This window comes from Caenorhabditis briggsae (genome assembly GCF_000004555.2).
Source record: "Caenorhabditis briggsae complete genome, chrI, whole genome shotgun sequence".
Classification (NCBI taxonomy): Eukaryota; Metazoa; Nematoda; class Chromadorea; order Rhabditida; family Rhabditidae; genus Caenorhabditis; species Caenorhabditis briggsae.
Window position 1 is genome coordinate 1,361,506 of NC_013489.2, and position 14,975 is coordinate 1,376,480.

The 14,975-nt window shown below is 37.9% G+C and overlaps 1 protein-coding gene and 1 non-coding gene across 2 annotated transcripts in view; one reads left to right on the forward strand and one right to left on the reverse strand.

Annotated features, from left to right (window-relative positions):
* Window positions 1-14,360, reverse strand: part of Cbr-zfh-2 — a gene marked incomplete at both ends in the record, with an annotated part of 29,075 nt that extends 14,715 nt beyond the window's left edge. Inside the window, 8 exons of the mRNA XM_045239767.1 lie at window positions 470-1,101; window positions 1,954-2,068; window positions 3,414-4,096; window positions 4,919-5,140; window positions 7,503-7,655; window positions 7,804-8,068; window positions 12,085-12,283; window positions 14,354-14,360. Of these exons, the coding sequence (XP_045092848.1) occupies window positions 470-1,101; window positions 1,954-2,068; window positions 3,414-4,096; window positions 4,919-5,140; window positions 7,503-7,655; window positions 7,804-8,068; window positions 12,085-12,283; window positions 14,354-14,360 (2,276 nt within the window). The remainder of the gene's footprint in view (window positions 1-469; window positions 1,102-1,953; window positions 2,069-3,413; window positions 4,097-4,918; window positions 5,141-7,502; window positions 7,656-7,803; window positions 8,069-12,084; window positions 12,284-14,353) is intronic.
* CBG28781 lies at window positions 12,561-12,632 on the forward strand. The gene has a single exon. It is a non-coding gene (tRNA).
* Window positions 14,361-14,975: the final 615 nt, after the last annotated feature.

Consider the following 14,975-nt stretch of genomic DNA (forward strand, 5'->3'; position numbering starts at 1 on the left):
GAATTCTACAAAAAAGTTGTCAACTACAAAATTGAAGCTCTAGTCTTGTTTAGTATTCTCTCGAACTTTCAAATTAAGGCTATAAGTTTGAAATGCGTTCTTCGGAAAATGACAAACGTATTTTGCCGCTTCGGAGGGGGTGGCGCAAAAAAAGAGGACCTCTTCCACGTGGCATATCTCTCCAGGGCTTAATTTCGTAAAAAAGTTGTCAACTACAAAAATAAAGCTATAGTCTTGTTTATTATAGACTGAAATTTTCACAAAAACTGAGAAAAGTCGAGTTACTACTGTAGGTCCTCAAAGTTGAAGACCTGAAAAAGTGCAAAATTCGAAAAGGTCAAGGTGTTTTTGTAGAAGATCGAATATTAGGCTAAAGTTACTTTTTATAGGCTCGAAGCCTTCTGTGTGTTGAGATTTTGGGTTAAAATATGAACGGTATCGCTACAGCTACACAGTCGCAAATTCTTACCTTTTACACTGAAAATTCGACCCCGGCGTCCGCACAAATCGATCCGAGTTCTCGTGATTCGGCTGATTCTCATAGATCTTTCGCGCCTTCTGCCTCGCATTCTGGAACCACACGACAATTACCCGTGGGCTCAACTGCAACTTCTTGCTCAACGCTTCCAAGTCATCATCTTTTGGATAGGCTTGCTTGTCAAAGAACTGCTGAAGCGTGCGTAGCTGGAAATCCGTGAATCGTGTTCGATTGGCTCTCCGACCACTAGAAGTTGTGTTACATGACGACGGGGTTGATGGATTGGTCATGGGGTTCGCGGCAGCGGCCATAAAAGTGGTTGGGTCGAAAAAGTTGTTTTGCATTTGAGAGAGCATTGCTTGGAGGTTGAGCTGAGAGGAAGAAGCTGATGAGGATTGGCTCTTGGTCTCTGGAATCTTCTCTGGAAGCTTCTTTTCCTCGACAACCAGTGGTAGGGGAAGCGTTGGTGTTGCTCGCGCAGAGCTCAATTCCGATTTAATTGGGGTTTCGCTGCTCAGAGAGTGCACTTTGGTCTCTCCAGTCTTCTCATAGACGTCGAGGTCGATGCCCATCTGAGGTGGAATGCTAAAGTTGTATGGGGAGTCTTTGTCGCGTTGGCGTTCCTGGAAAATTGTGATGTTTAGGAGTTTCTGGTGTTTCAGAAAGTCAGAATTCTTGAAATTCAGAAAATTCAAAATTTTTGAATTTTTGAAATTTATGGATTTTTGGAAATTAGATTTTTGAAAGGAATTCCAGTTTTTTTTTTAATTTTTCGAAAATTCCAGAATGTCAGAATTTCAGAATTTCAGAATTTCAGAATTTCTGAATTTCTGAATTTCTGAATTTCTGAATTTCAGAATTTCCAAATTTCAGAATTTTAGAATTCTCGAGTTTTCGAAAATGGAATTTCAGAAATTCGTTTTTTTTTGGAATTTTAGGATTTTTCGATTTTTCGAAAGTTCTACAGCTTTTTGGATTTTCAGAAATTTTGGGAATTCGAATTCGATTTTTCGAAAATTTAGAAATTCCAGAATTTCAAAATTTCAGAACTTCAGAATCCGAAAATCCGAAAATTCCAAAACTTTAAAGTTTCTCAAAATTTAAAATTTTCGAAAATCCTGAAATTTCAAAAAATATTCCATTCGAATTTCCAAAATTTCGAACTCTCGAATAGTCAAAACTTTCTAGAATTTTCGAAACTTCTGGTCCCCAATCTTTTCTATCGAATTATATTTTTTTTTCATTCCCATTAATGACTCAAAAATTATATATCATTTCCTGGTGTCCCAGGTACCCCCTGGTCCCCTCCCTTGACCTTTAAAGGCTCCCAATGTTTTCTCAATTTGCCCTTTCCTTGCCCTTTATTTGCCCATACACACACACTTATATATGTGTTGATGACTAATTACTGTCTCATTTCCGTCTCGTTTACATATACAAAAATAGGGGGAAAGTAATAAGAAAAATCAACAAACCTTGAAGAGTGTGTTGCGGAACCAATGCTTGATTACTTTCTCCGGAAGTCCCGACTTTTGGGACATTTCCTTGATTTGAGCCTCCGATGGGGAGTTGTTGATGTTGAAGTATTGTCTGAAAATGTAAGGAATTTCAGAGAATTCGAAAAATCCGGAATTTTGAATTTGGAAGGATCTTACTATTAGGCCAAATATGAAATTCGGAAAAGTTTCAAAAACCAAAAAAGCCTAATAATTTCAGATAGCTCCCAAATAAAAAAATCCAACAAATTTAAGAAGTTTCAAATTTTTCAGAAAATCTAAAATTAGATGTTTTCATGATAAGTCTAAAAGATAGACATTGAGATATTTCCACGGTATTCAGAGAAAGGAAAAAAACCCAGAAACCCAAGAATTTTAGAATTTTGGAAAATTTAGGTTTTCGGAAGATTCGAAAACTTCCGAAAGTTCAGATAATCTCAAAGTTCAGGAAATTCCTAGCATTCCTAGAATTCCAAAATTCAGATATTCCGATGACTTAGAAAATCCAAAAATTCTGAAATTCAGGATTTCCGAAAAATCTTAAAATTCCCAAAACCTGAAAATTATAGATCGCTCAAAGACTTCAATTTTCAGAATATCGAAGTATTCAAAAATGCAAAAGTTTCTAAAAAATTTTCCTAATTTCTAAATTCCTGAATTTCTGAATTTCTGAATTTCTAAATTTCTGAATTTCTGAATTTCTGAATTTCTGAATTTCTGAATTTCTGAATTTCTGAATTTCTGAACTTCTGAATTTCTGAATTTCTGAATTTCTAAACTTCCTGGGATTCCAAATTTCTGAATTTCTGAACTTCCTGGGATTCCAAATTTCTGAATTTCTGAATTTCTGAATTTCTGAACTTCCTGGGATTCCAAATTTCTGAATTTCTGAATTTCTGAAATTTCTGGGATTCCAAATTTCTCAATTTCTCAATTTTTTTTGCGAATTTGCTAATTCTCGGATTTTCCAAATTTTTACCCCCTTATTATAATCCATCCCACTTCCAACTGTTCTGTTGTTTTTTTCCTAGCGAAATTGATTGATTTTCATTGAAAAATCACCACACGAAATGTTTGTTCTTCATTCTCATTCTCTTTTCTCCCAATTTTCGCATTTTTCCATCACCTCCTCTTCTCTTCTCGGCCCACCTATTGTTTGCAATTCATTTTCATTGTCGCTGCCCTCCCACCCCCAACCGTAAAACTACAGTAATCTTCGGGAACGAAAAACGTTTTTCTTTTAGGACGATTTTTTTGGATCGGCTGAGCTAAATGGTTTTTGAATCTGTTTTTATCGAATTTGGAGTTTTACGAGCTTTTTATTAAAGTAAGAATCAAAACTGTAGCTCAACCACTAAGCGAGTTATGGACATTTTCTCTAGCTGAGCTACACGGCGACAACCTACCGATAGCGCGCAAAACAGCGAATAAGAACTCACCTCAAAACCTTTAACTGATCATCAGTGATCCTTGTCCTCGCTCGCTTCTGTGTGGAACTATTCCCAACGTTTGCAGCAGCAGCTGCAGCCGCCGCTGCAGCCGCCGGATTCATCAACTGATTCAACATCTCCGGTGAGAACCCAGAAAACGCACCAGCGGCTCCAGGAGGTGCCATGAATGGGAAGCAACTCATCATCTGTTGAAACATTGCGAATTGATTGGCAGCTGCGTTTGGATCAACGTTATGCTCCATCTTGATCTTCTTCTCCAGAGGCTCGTCATCATTGCTCTGTGGGCTCTGTGAGCCATCATTACTCTTGTTCTCCCGATTGATATGCTGTACGGCGACTAGAATCTTCTCACCGAACTTCCTAAGAACATCAGATGGGATTTTCGAGGAGTGAGATTCCTCGTAATGAAGGTTGAGGGCCAGGATTCCTACGATTTGCTGACCACAAACGCCACAATCGATTTTCGAAATTTCCAGTGCTTGCTGATCGTCAAACAGTGCAATGTTGTCGATTTTCCCATCTAATCCTGGGACCAAACTTGTGATTTTGGGTTCCCCATAGACTCTGATTTGTGTGAGCAATTGAAGACCATTCACTTCTTCTCGAACGTCATCAGATTCCGACCTAGTGAGCAGCGACATCAGGTCGTTGAGATTGGGTTGGGAGGAGGTCTGGAAATGGGGCAAAATTTGAATGATTGCGAAATGATTTGAGAAAGTGATCGTAAACATTTGGGAGGGGAGCCTAACGATAAATATAATTTTCGAGATGATGAATCATCATCTATGGGAAAGAAGAAACCATGGTCAACTAAATATCGTCCAAACGTTGAATTTAGTGTCAAAAATTAGGCGATTTCAAGAGTTCAAAAAGGTGGCTCTCTTTGGTTGGATTTGTCTGAAATTTGCAGAGTATACTAGACAAGACTAGAGCTTCATTTTTGTAGTTGACAACTTTTTGGTAAAATTTCAGTCTGATGAGTTATTCGACATGGAAGAGGCCAACCTTTCCCCCCTCCTTTCTGTTTTTGGCGCACCCACCCCCTCCCCCCTCAAAGGGGGTGGAGAGGTGGCGCCAAAAAAAGAAGGTCTTTTCCACGTGGCATATCTCTTTAGGCTCAAAAGTTACACAAAGCTTTCAACTACGAAATTGAAGCTCTTGTTTTGTTCTATATTCTCTGAAATTTCCAAACTAATTCAATAAGTTTGAAGTGTTTTCTAGCTTGTCAGAAAATATGAGGGGAAGGATAGTGCCAAAAAAGAAGGGTCTCTTCCAGGTGATGTATCACCCCAGGCGTAAATCCTACAAAAAAGTTGTCAACTACAAAAATGAAGCCCTTGTTTTGTAATCTCGAAAAGTTACAAACAAATTGGATAAGCTGAACTTATTTTTCAGACGCTCAAAATCGATGATTTTGATCTGAATTTAGACAAAAATAGGATCAAGGGATATTTACGGATCTAAAAGCTTCAAGTTTTGTGTTTTCGACTCACCGTCTCAATGAAGCTCTGAATGGTCTGCGCAGGTATACCCGGTTGCTCGAAGACGGGCTTCTCTGGGTTCAGATCTCCGTTGGCGACCAATTCGGCCAGCCGACCCATCCGACTTTGATGTGTCACTGATCGCATGTGTACGTCGAGATTAGCCGCTTGTGGATACGACTGTTTGCAGACGTTACACACATAAACTCGTTGCTTTTCGGAAGATGTGGGGTCCTGGAATTAAGGGGAAATTGGTGAATTGAGTTTAGCAGTTTTTTGGAAATTCAAGGAGTTTTGATATTCAGAGTTTTTCTGTAATTCCCAATTTTTCGAATTTTTAAAATTTCTGAAAATTGCTGAGGTTTGAAAATCGGGAAATTTTGAAATCTGGAAGAAGTCTGAAAATATAAAATTTGAGCTTCTGGTTTTTAGATTTTCAGGAAGAAACTGAAAATCTGAATTTCAAGAATTCCGAATTTATATGGTTTTATTCATTTTTTCTGAGATTTCTAAATTTCGCAAATTCAGGATTTTTTTTTAGTTTTGGGATTTCAGGAATTTTTGGAATTCTCGGATTTTTTGCCGAATTTCGGAGATTTTGGGGGAATTTCAGAATTTACATGATTTCCTAGAATTTTCTAAAATTCTCCATCAGTAAGTCCTTGGAGTTTTTGAGTTTTTTAAAAACTTTGCTGGGTTTCCTAAACTTCCGACCCATCATAGGATTTCGAACATTTTGAGAATCTTGAAAATCTAGAAAATTGAAAATTTGAGGATCTATAACTTGTTATGTTTGATCCTCCTGATCTACTGAAGCTCCCGATCTACCGATTTCCCAATTTTCCAAAAATTTCAAAAAATCAACAAATCCCAAAAAAAAATCCCGATCCCCCAATTCTCATCCCTATCACCTTTCCCCCTAAAACTATGTTTAGTCAGACAGGTACAAACATACACACAAAATCGTCTTATTCTTCTTATAAATTCATTTTCCATCATCATCACCGTCTCTCTCTCTCTCTTCCCCTTTACTATTTGCCCTCATCTATTTCACACGAATCCTATATTTGTTTGCCGACATCTATTGCACACCGTCCCCTTCTTCCTCCATATAATTTCTTCTTCTTCTCCTTTTCTTGGTGATGATGATGAGGCAAAAAGGTGTATGTGTTGTTAGTACAAACAAGGCGCGAAAATGCGCCTCGCCAATTGATTATTAGGGGTGAGACTACGGTAATTGAGAATTTAGAGATGAGCAAACAAGGCGGGCGGTAAAGACAAGGAGAGACACTGTGTTGTTGACTTTCAATCGGCAAAATCTTGATTGCTCATATTGTAATACATACTTGAGAAGTGTTATTAGTTATTATTGACGGAAGGGCCTTCCTTAGCTTTGAGCCAAATTGGGAATTCAGGAACTTTCAACTTTGACCCAATTTATCTCGGCCCCTGTGATAGATATCAATAAGTTGTCTACTGAGAAAATGTTTTTCATAATATCAGCAACATTTTATAAGTTGATCACTTTTCGATATCTTTTATAGGAACCGAGATGAAAAGGGTTAAAAGTGATGGGTCCTTTTTTCAGTCGGCAAGCTTGGAACCCCCACCAGCTTTGACCTAATTTATCTGTGAAAGGTATCAAAATTTTGTTAACTAATAAAATATTTCTGATAATGTGATAAACATTTTATCAGTTGAAAACTTTTTGATATCTTTTATAAGAACTGAAATAAATGGGGTCAAAGTTCGGAGGACCCTTTTTTCTAGCCAATATGTCCAGATGTCCGCTGAATTGAGTATTTTAAAAAATCCCAGTTTTTTTTTTCAAAATTCCAAAATCAAAAGCTCTCAAACACATTTTTTTTAAATAACAGAAAAAGCCACTCTCATAAAAATTTCCAATAAGATTTTTCGATTCCATGAGAAGCAGCCCATTTCATTTCATCCCAAAAAATATATCATTTGAAAATTTTTTTCACTGTTTGTGTAATAATTTTAGTGTCATCATATAATATAAATCTATATGATTTTTTTTGCTGTTTGTCGGCACCCCACCCTGCTTCTTGGAGAAGCGGCCGGTGGTGCTAAAGCAAATCAATTACGAAATGGGTATACTGTAATTGCAAAAAGAGACGCAGAGAACAAAAACTAGGGGAGATAGCAAGAAGTTGTCAAAAGTGGAACTTTTGAAATTTCTTATATTTTTTTAGTTGACAAAATTTTCAGAACTCAATTAGTTTTCGAGAAATGAGATCTCATTGATAAGGACCCCGAAACTTTGACCCATTTTCGATACTTCAGCTTTGTGGACCTGCAGTAGTTACTAAAATTTTATTCAATTTTTTCGAAAGTTTCAGAGAATACTGAACAAAACTAGTGCTCCAATTTTGTAGTTGACAACTTTACTGTGAATTCAATGCCTGACGAGATAGGCTAGGTGGAAGGGACCCATCTTTTTTGGCGCCCATGCCCTATTACTAAAGCGGAGGGGGGGGGGGGGGGCTATTTCCAACAATTTCCTAGTTGACAAAGCTTTTAAAGCTTTATTAGTTTACAAGCTATAAACTCCTAAAGATAAGGGACCCCTACCTACCTGCGAATTAAGGTCCACCATTGTGCTTTCCAACTGTTTTTTGGCTTGCTGCAGATGACGTGCCGAATTCAGATGAGATAGAAAAGCTTCTTTTGATGGAAACGTTTCCGAGCACATTTCACATTCTTCTTTTGTGTGTTCCAGCATATGGGTCTGGAATTTAGAAGTAGAGATTTCTAGAAATCTACGAAGATTGATTTTCTAGATTACTAGGTCCAAAAACTACGTTACAAGTAATTTAGAGATTCAGAAGTCGTTAAGTACGAATTTATCGATTTTAGCTGATCCCAAAAAAACTCACAACAATGTTGTTCTCATCAAATGAGTCGCCACACGTCGGACACTTGTGAAAACTTTGGAAGACGTGCTGAAGAGAGTGCGTCTGGAGTTGCGATTCGCTTCGGAACGCCATGGAGCACTTGGAGCACCGATGCGGGAATTCTGGCGACGGTTCAGATGACGTGGAGGCTTCTCTGGAAGACTTCAGGGTTTTAGGGAGTCTTGGCTGGATTAGAGGTTGAGGAAGTTGAAAAAATCTGGAAAGGTTGATTTTTTGAAGATTCTGACTCTATTAGAGGCTGAATTATCTTTAGAGATTTCAACTATTTCCAGTTGGAATCAAAGTTTCAAAAAATAAATTTTCAGCGAATTTCAGTCATTTTTGAAGGTTGGAAAATATGGTTCAAATTTGTCCAGCTCACTTGAAATTTTGAGAGGATACTTACAAAATATGAGCTTCATTTTTGTAGTTGACATCTTTTTTGTAAATTCAAGCCCTGGAGAGATATGCCACGTATAAAGGACCCTCCTTTTTTTTGGCGCCCTGCACCTACATTTGATGGGGCGCAAAAAAGGGGTTGGGGTAGGTAGTCCCAAGAAGGGTGGGTCTCTTCCACGTGGCATATCTCCCTAGGCTCGATTTTTACAAAAAAAAGTTGTCAACTACAAAATTAAAGTTCTAAATTTGTTTAGTATTCTCTGATAGTTTCAGACAAATTCAACAAAATCTGATAACCTTTTTAGGAAGTCAAAATATGGAAATTTTCATCTACTAAACTTTTTGGGTGTTACTGTATGAAGGATTTTCAATAGGACCAGCGAATCAAAAAATTTGTAGGAAGACAAATTAGAGAACCTTGAAACCTAGAAAAAGGGGTGATAAGGGACTGATATACATTTATCAAACTATCTGTTCTTGAGTTAGATGAAAATAAAAAATTGAAGGGGGAATATGAGTCAGGGGCCTCTTTTTCAATCACTTTCCTCATTCTTTTCTTTCTCTTTTCTCAAACCATTTACACTTTTTTTTTATTCTTGCACCACACAGAAATAATAGGAAAGGAGCAATAGAGAGAAATCGAAGAGGAATGAGGAGAGGAAAATCTTTTTCTGAGCGGAGAGGAGAAATGAAAAATTCAATTACGGGGAAAAAATTGGAGAAGGAAATCGGGGGGAGAGGGTGATAAGAAAAATGTTGATTAGAGGAAACTGAATGAGATTTAGGCCATTTTGGGAATTTTGAAAAATTCTGAGATTCAAAATTTCTGGAATTCAAGATCTTTGAAAGTTTAAGAATCCCTGAATTCTAGGTTTGAAGTTAAATTATTCAAAAAGACACAAGATCGAATTTACCGAATTTTTAAATTTTGTAGTATTTTCAGCGCTCTCGGAATAACTAGGACTCTTAGGTTCTTAGATTCTTAGCCCCCAAAACTTGCCCATACTGGCCGAGAAGAGAAGAGGTTAAGAACAAATTGTTGTAATGAGTGCGAGCAAATAAATAAGAGGAAATTGTTAATCGGAAAGAGTAGTGAGACCCCTCCTAGTTTAACATTCAATTATGATTCAGGATGGTACCCCCCCCCCCACCCCCCCAACCAAATTTTTAATGTCATCCCTTCACTAATGTATTTGGATGACGAAGCCCACCCCCTGCTGTGGAAATATTTTTATAATATGATATATATCGATGTTGATGATGCTGATGATGATGACACATTTTTACAGAAGAATAGTCAACATAGGCTTAACATGAATGTTTAAATACAGTCAAAAATTGAAAAAAGCTAATTTTGGTAAAAAATGTCAAAATGTGACTAATTTCAAGTGTTTGAAAAAGCAGTTAAAACTTGATCAATTTGTCTGAAAATTGTAGAGTAGACTAAACAAAATAAGAGCTTCATTTTTGTAGTTGACAACTTTTTTGTAAATTTTAAGCCTGGGGAGATATTCCACGTGGAAGGAAGCCACTCTTTTGGCGCCCGCGCCTACATTGGAGAGGGGGGGGGGCAAAAAAGGGCGTTGGGGTAGGTGGTCCCGAAAAGGGTGGGCTTCTTCCACGTGGTATATCTCTTCAAGGCCTGATTTTAGAGAAAAACCGTCCACTACAAAAATGAAGCTCTAGTTTTGTTTTATTATCTCTGGAATTTTCAGACAAAACATGCAAATTTGAAAGATGTTTCAAAACTCTGAAATCGGCACATTTTCAGCCTAGAAAAATTCGAAAATCTTAAAATTGGTATTCTCATTAAAACTGGCGCTTTTATATGAAACATGTCGTTTGTTCGAAAATGAATTGGTTTCAATTGTGTCCTTGTGTCTCTATTGAAATTCCGTGAGAATGGCGTAATGACCCGAAAGGTGGAGCGGCAGGCGAATTCGATACACCTCACTAATTATCCCCCCTAATTATTGGATCAGTTGGTGTAGGGGGCGGAAGACAATAGCATCGAAAATTCATGTTTTATATATATCGGAAAAGGTTATATATTGGAACCATAAGATGAATAATAGAACTAGTCTTACACTGAAATTCTAAATTTTTGTGAAAAATGGGCCAAATTTAGGGGTCTCAAAATGAAGTTCATATTGATTAGATACATTTGAAACTTTTTGGGGCTACCAAACAAAACTAGAGCTTTATTTTTGTAGTTGATCACTTTTTTGTAAAATCAGGCCCTGAGAGGATATGCCAAGTGGAAGAGCAGCGGCCTTCAGGAAAAGGGGCCGCCCCTTTGGCGCGCTGGGGACCCTTTCTTCCAAAAGGTCATATCTCCCTAGGCTTGAATTTTGCAGAACAGTTGTCAACTACAAAAATGAAGCTCTAGTTTTGTTTAGTATTTTCTGAAAATTTCAGACTAGTCCAAAGAGTTTGAAGCGCCTATTAGTGCGTCGGAAAACGAACAACGTCTTTTATCCCCAAAAAAGGAGGACCTCTTCCACGTGGCATATCTGCTCTGGGCCTGATTTTGCAAAAAAGTTGTTAACTACAAAATTGAAGCTCTATTTTTGTTTGGTATACTATAAAATTTTCAAAAAGATCCAACAAAATCTAAATGCTTTTGTAGGCGACCCAAAAAACCACCAAAAAAGTTTTAGTTTTACAACCTCAATTAATCAATACAAAAAGGTGTTTTGAGGGCTGGGAATGCGAAAGAATCTGTAGGAGAATTTAGAGCGAGTAAACAGAAGAACTAGGCGACGTGCATAAAATATGCAAAATCGCTCAACGATCCCTCCGCCATCCATCCTATTTGTGAAGAGAGAGACAGTACTAATTGCGGCGTGGGGGAAAAGTGAAAATAGTATATGAATCAAAGAGATTTCGAGAAAACAGCAACAAAATGAGGAATTAAACATGACTAAAACTAATTCTCGCGGGAGAGAGAGAGAGGTTGATTCTCCATCGACATCAGGTGAACCAGCTTTTCTAGAGAGATCATAAGAATCGGAGAGACGCAGAGAAACGGGGTTTTTCGTTTGCAAAACTTTACAGTAATGGGTTTCGTTGGGGCCGCACCTTGACACCCAGCAAGCATGATTTTATGATCGAGCATGATTTTATGACACGAGGAGAGAGCGGAAATTGTAAAGTATAACATTTCGTTGCGCAAATTTTTGTAGGTTCATCGGTGTGCAGGGCCAAAAATGGGCAATGTTTAGAGCGCTAAAAAACGCACTCCAAAATTTTCAGATTGGGCTAAAATTTTCAGAAGATATAAAACAAAAATAGAGCTTTATTTTTTTAGTTAACAACTTTTTTGTAAAATTAGGCCCTGGAGAGATATGCTACGTTGAAGGGACCAACCTATCTTGCAGCTTGAAGGACTAGCCCCCGCTCCCCCTTTTTTTGAGGTGGGCATGAAGGGGAGCGCCAAAAAAGAGGGTCTCTTCCACGCGGCATATCTCTTCAGGGCCTAATTTCACCAAAAAGTTGTCAACTACAAAAATAAAGCTCGGTTTTAGCTATATATTGTCTGGAAATTTCAAATCAATCGAACAAGTTTAAAGTGCGTTTTAGCGCGTTCGCCGCAAGAAGAGGGGTAGTGGCAAAAAAGATATGTCTTTTGCAGGTGTCATATCTCGCTAGGACTTAATTTTTCAAAAAAGTTGTCAACTACAAAAATGAAGCTCAATTTTAGATATATATTGTTTGAAAATTTCAAAACAATCGAACAAGTTTGAACAGTTCTGGAAAATGGCCAGTATCTTCCCATTTTCCAATGAAAAAAATTTAAAATCCAAAAAATTTTTTATCAAATTTTAGATCTAATTGAGCCCCAATTAAACCGAATTAACTCACTTCCCAGTCCTCTCTGCCAGTAGAAACTTCTCGATGGCACTTTCAGCGATTCGGTGCTGTTCGATGAGATGCTTCTCCAGATCGGACGTCGGCTCCATGCACAGTGCACACGACGCCTTCTGTGAAGAAGAGGAAGCCACGCCAGACGATGCCTCCTCCTCGTGTGCCTTCGCGTGCTCTTCGAGATCCGTCACGTCTTCTGGAAAAAGATTTTAGTTGTTAAGATTATATTTAAGCTAGTTAAGTTGTCAGAACTGAAAAAAAAATCGGCTAAATTCGAATTTTTATCTCGAAAATCATTTAAAATCTTAAAATCCAAGTCAAAATTAGCCTGAAATAGAGTTTTGGCTCAAAATAAGATGTAACAGTAGAATCTTGTTCTTCACTATTTGACACCCCTTTTCTCAATTCAGACGCCTCTGACCGCTGGCAGTCCGGTGTAATGTGTATGTCATGACAAGCAAAGGTCGGTGTGCGGGGGTATAGCTCAGTGGTAGAGCGCTCCCTTAGCATGGGAGAGGGCTGGGGTTCAATTCCCCATACCTCCAGAAACGTTTTTTTCTTTGATTTTGTGCCACCCTATACTTTGAACGCAATTATCTCCGCTCCTACAAGAGATATCGAAAATCTGTCAACTGATAAAATATTTGACTCAACACCAGAAACATTTTGCTACAAAAATCAAAAGAATTGGACCAAGTCTAACTAGCGAAAAGCCCAGACCTCTTGGCGCTCTTACGACCCCCAACAATAATATTTGCACAGATACACTCCCACCAAAGTTATTCTAGCGTTCCAAGAGCGGCGAGAATGAGAGAGCGGCCGCCTGTTTAATGTTCCACACTCTAATCATTAAAAATTCTCAAAAGGACCCGACGACACGGTCTTTCTTATCAATTTATATGCACACACACACATCTCGTTATCAACCTTGCTCCCTCAATTTTTCCCGGATGGAAATGTGAATGCTCTTTCTCTCTCTATCTATCTCTTTTCTTAACGCCCGCGCTCGCATAATTATTATTATGATTATCATTTTCATAATGAAATTGACGCCGACCGGCGCGGTGTCAGATCAAAGGCGCAGAGCAGCGCCGATGGCGCGAAATTAGTGTGAAGCGGCGAAATATCAAAAGGAGGTGTGAGATGTGTGCTGCATCAAAGTATCGCTTTTATAATAATTATCGTTTCGGAGGCGCTGCACCAGCAGCAGAGAGGTGGGTGCTGCAGGTGCGCGAACCCTAGGTGCTCTACGGGAACTTGTATAACTCAATTGAAACTTGGAGCAGGATTTTGAACTTAATTTAGACCGATAGCTCTTCAAAAAATCTACAAAATGATACTAAATTCAAAACTAGTACTAATCTGTGGAAAAAGTTACAAGCCAAAAAGAGAGCAGAGTGCGTTGCAGGTGCATTAATCATGGGTGCTCTACGGGAACTCTTATAAATCGTTTGAAATTGTGAGCATAGCTTTGAATTTAATTTAGTCAAATAGTGTTTCAAAAGATCTACAAAATGATATAATTTGCAAGCTTGTAGTTTTTTAGAAAAAAAAGTTAGCGGTCAAAAAGAGAGCGGGTTGAGAAAATAGGGTTAAAAAGTGCAGAGTAGTGAACTACAGGTGCGCTAACTATGGGTATCCAACGGGAAGTTGCATAACTCTATTAAAATTCAGAGCACAATTCTGAATTAAATTTAATTGAATAGCATTTTTGAAGATCTACAAAATGATATTAATTTTAAAGCTGTACCTGATTTGTGAAAATAGTTATAGGCTATAAAGAAAGTGGGTCGAGAACCCTGGACCGAAATCTTCGATTCGGTATTTATTTCATAACTTTTTTCATTCACATTTTACAATTTAGTGAGTTTTGTCATTTTGCAGCTCGAAAATTTTTCTACAGTATTCATTTTATTTTATCCAAAAATTTCAAGTTAGCGAAAAGTTATGAGTTTGCGAATCATCGGCGACGATAAGCCGTTGAGGTGCCAAACAAGAATCTTCCTTCTATGGATCATAACTTTTTTCAAAACTGAAATTTCAGAGCTAACTGAAAAGAAAACTATAAAACTTGAAAAGCTCAACATTTTGGTATAAAATTCGACTTTTTTGTCTACTGGATCAGGGCATTTTTCAATGTAATAAAATGTTTTGGTAGAGGGAGAAGGGCAGGCGCCATAAAATATCTATATGAAAATAAATTAGAGCGGTGGTGGTGGTGATTCTAGTGTCTCTCTCCCCGACCACCCCACATCATTCTGAAAACCGGTCATCATCATCAGAATCTCGGCGCCGACGACGATGCGCATCGTTTGAGCCGTCGTCGTCCGACAGTCAGAATTAGTTGCCAATTAAATAGACGTGGGGAACAAGAGGGAAAAGGTTGGGGTTGTTGGCGAGAGGGCTATTAATGAGTCAAATTGTTGAGAGGGAGGGGTGGAAAAAGGGTGAATTACCTATTACCTATGTGAATTGGAAATGAATCGGTTGGGGCGGGAGAGAGAGATGGATGATGATGAAAAAGGAGAGCGGAAGGTTGAAAATTTGATGAAAATGAGAATTATGATACTGTAGTGCAGGAGCTAATCAGCGGACAAATAAAAAAAAAGCGGGAAAGTTTTGCAGAAAAATTACTGATTCCAAAAATTTTGAGTTTGAAAGAAGCTATGGATCTTCTATTGCAAGTGAACTTTGAGCTCTATTATCTCAGTTCCTACAAGATATATCAAAAAGATGCCAACTGATAAAATGTTTATCATAATATCATCAGTATTTTTGTGGTTGACAGTTTTTTGATATCTTTTAAAAGAGCCGAGATATTTGGGTTCAAGGTTAGTGCATGATTAAAGAGTGGCGTTTTTTACGGTTTAAGACAGTACAACTGTGAA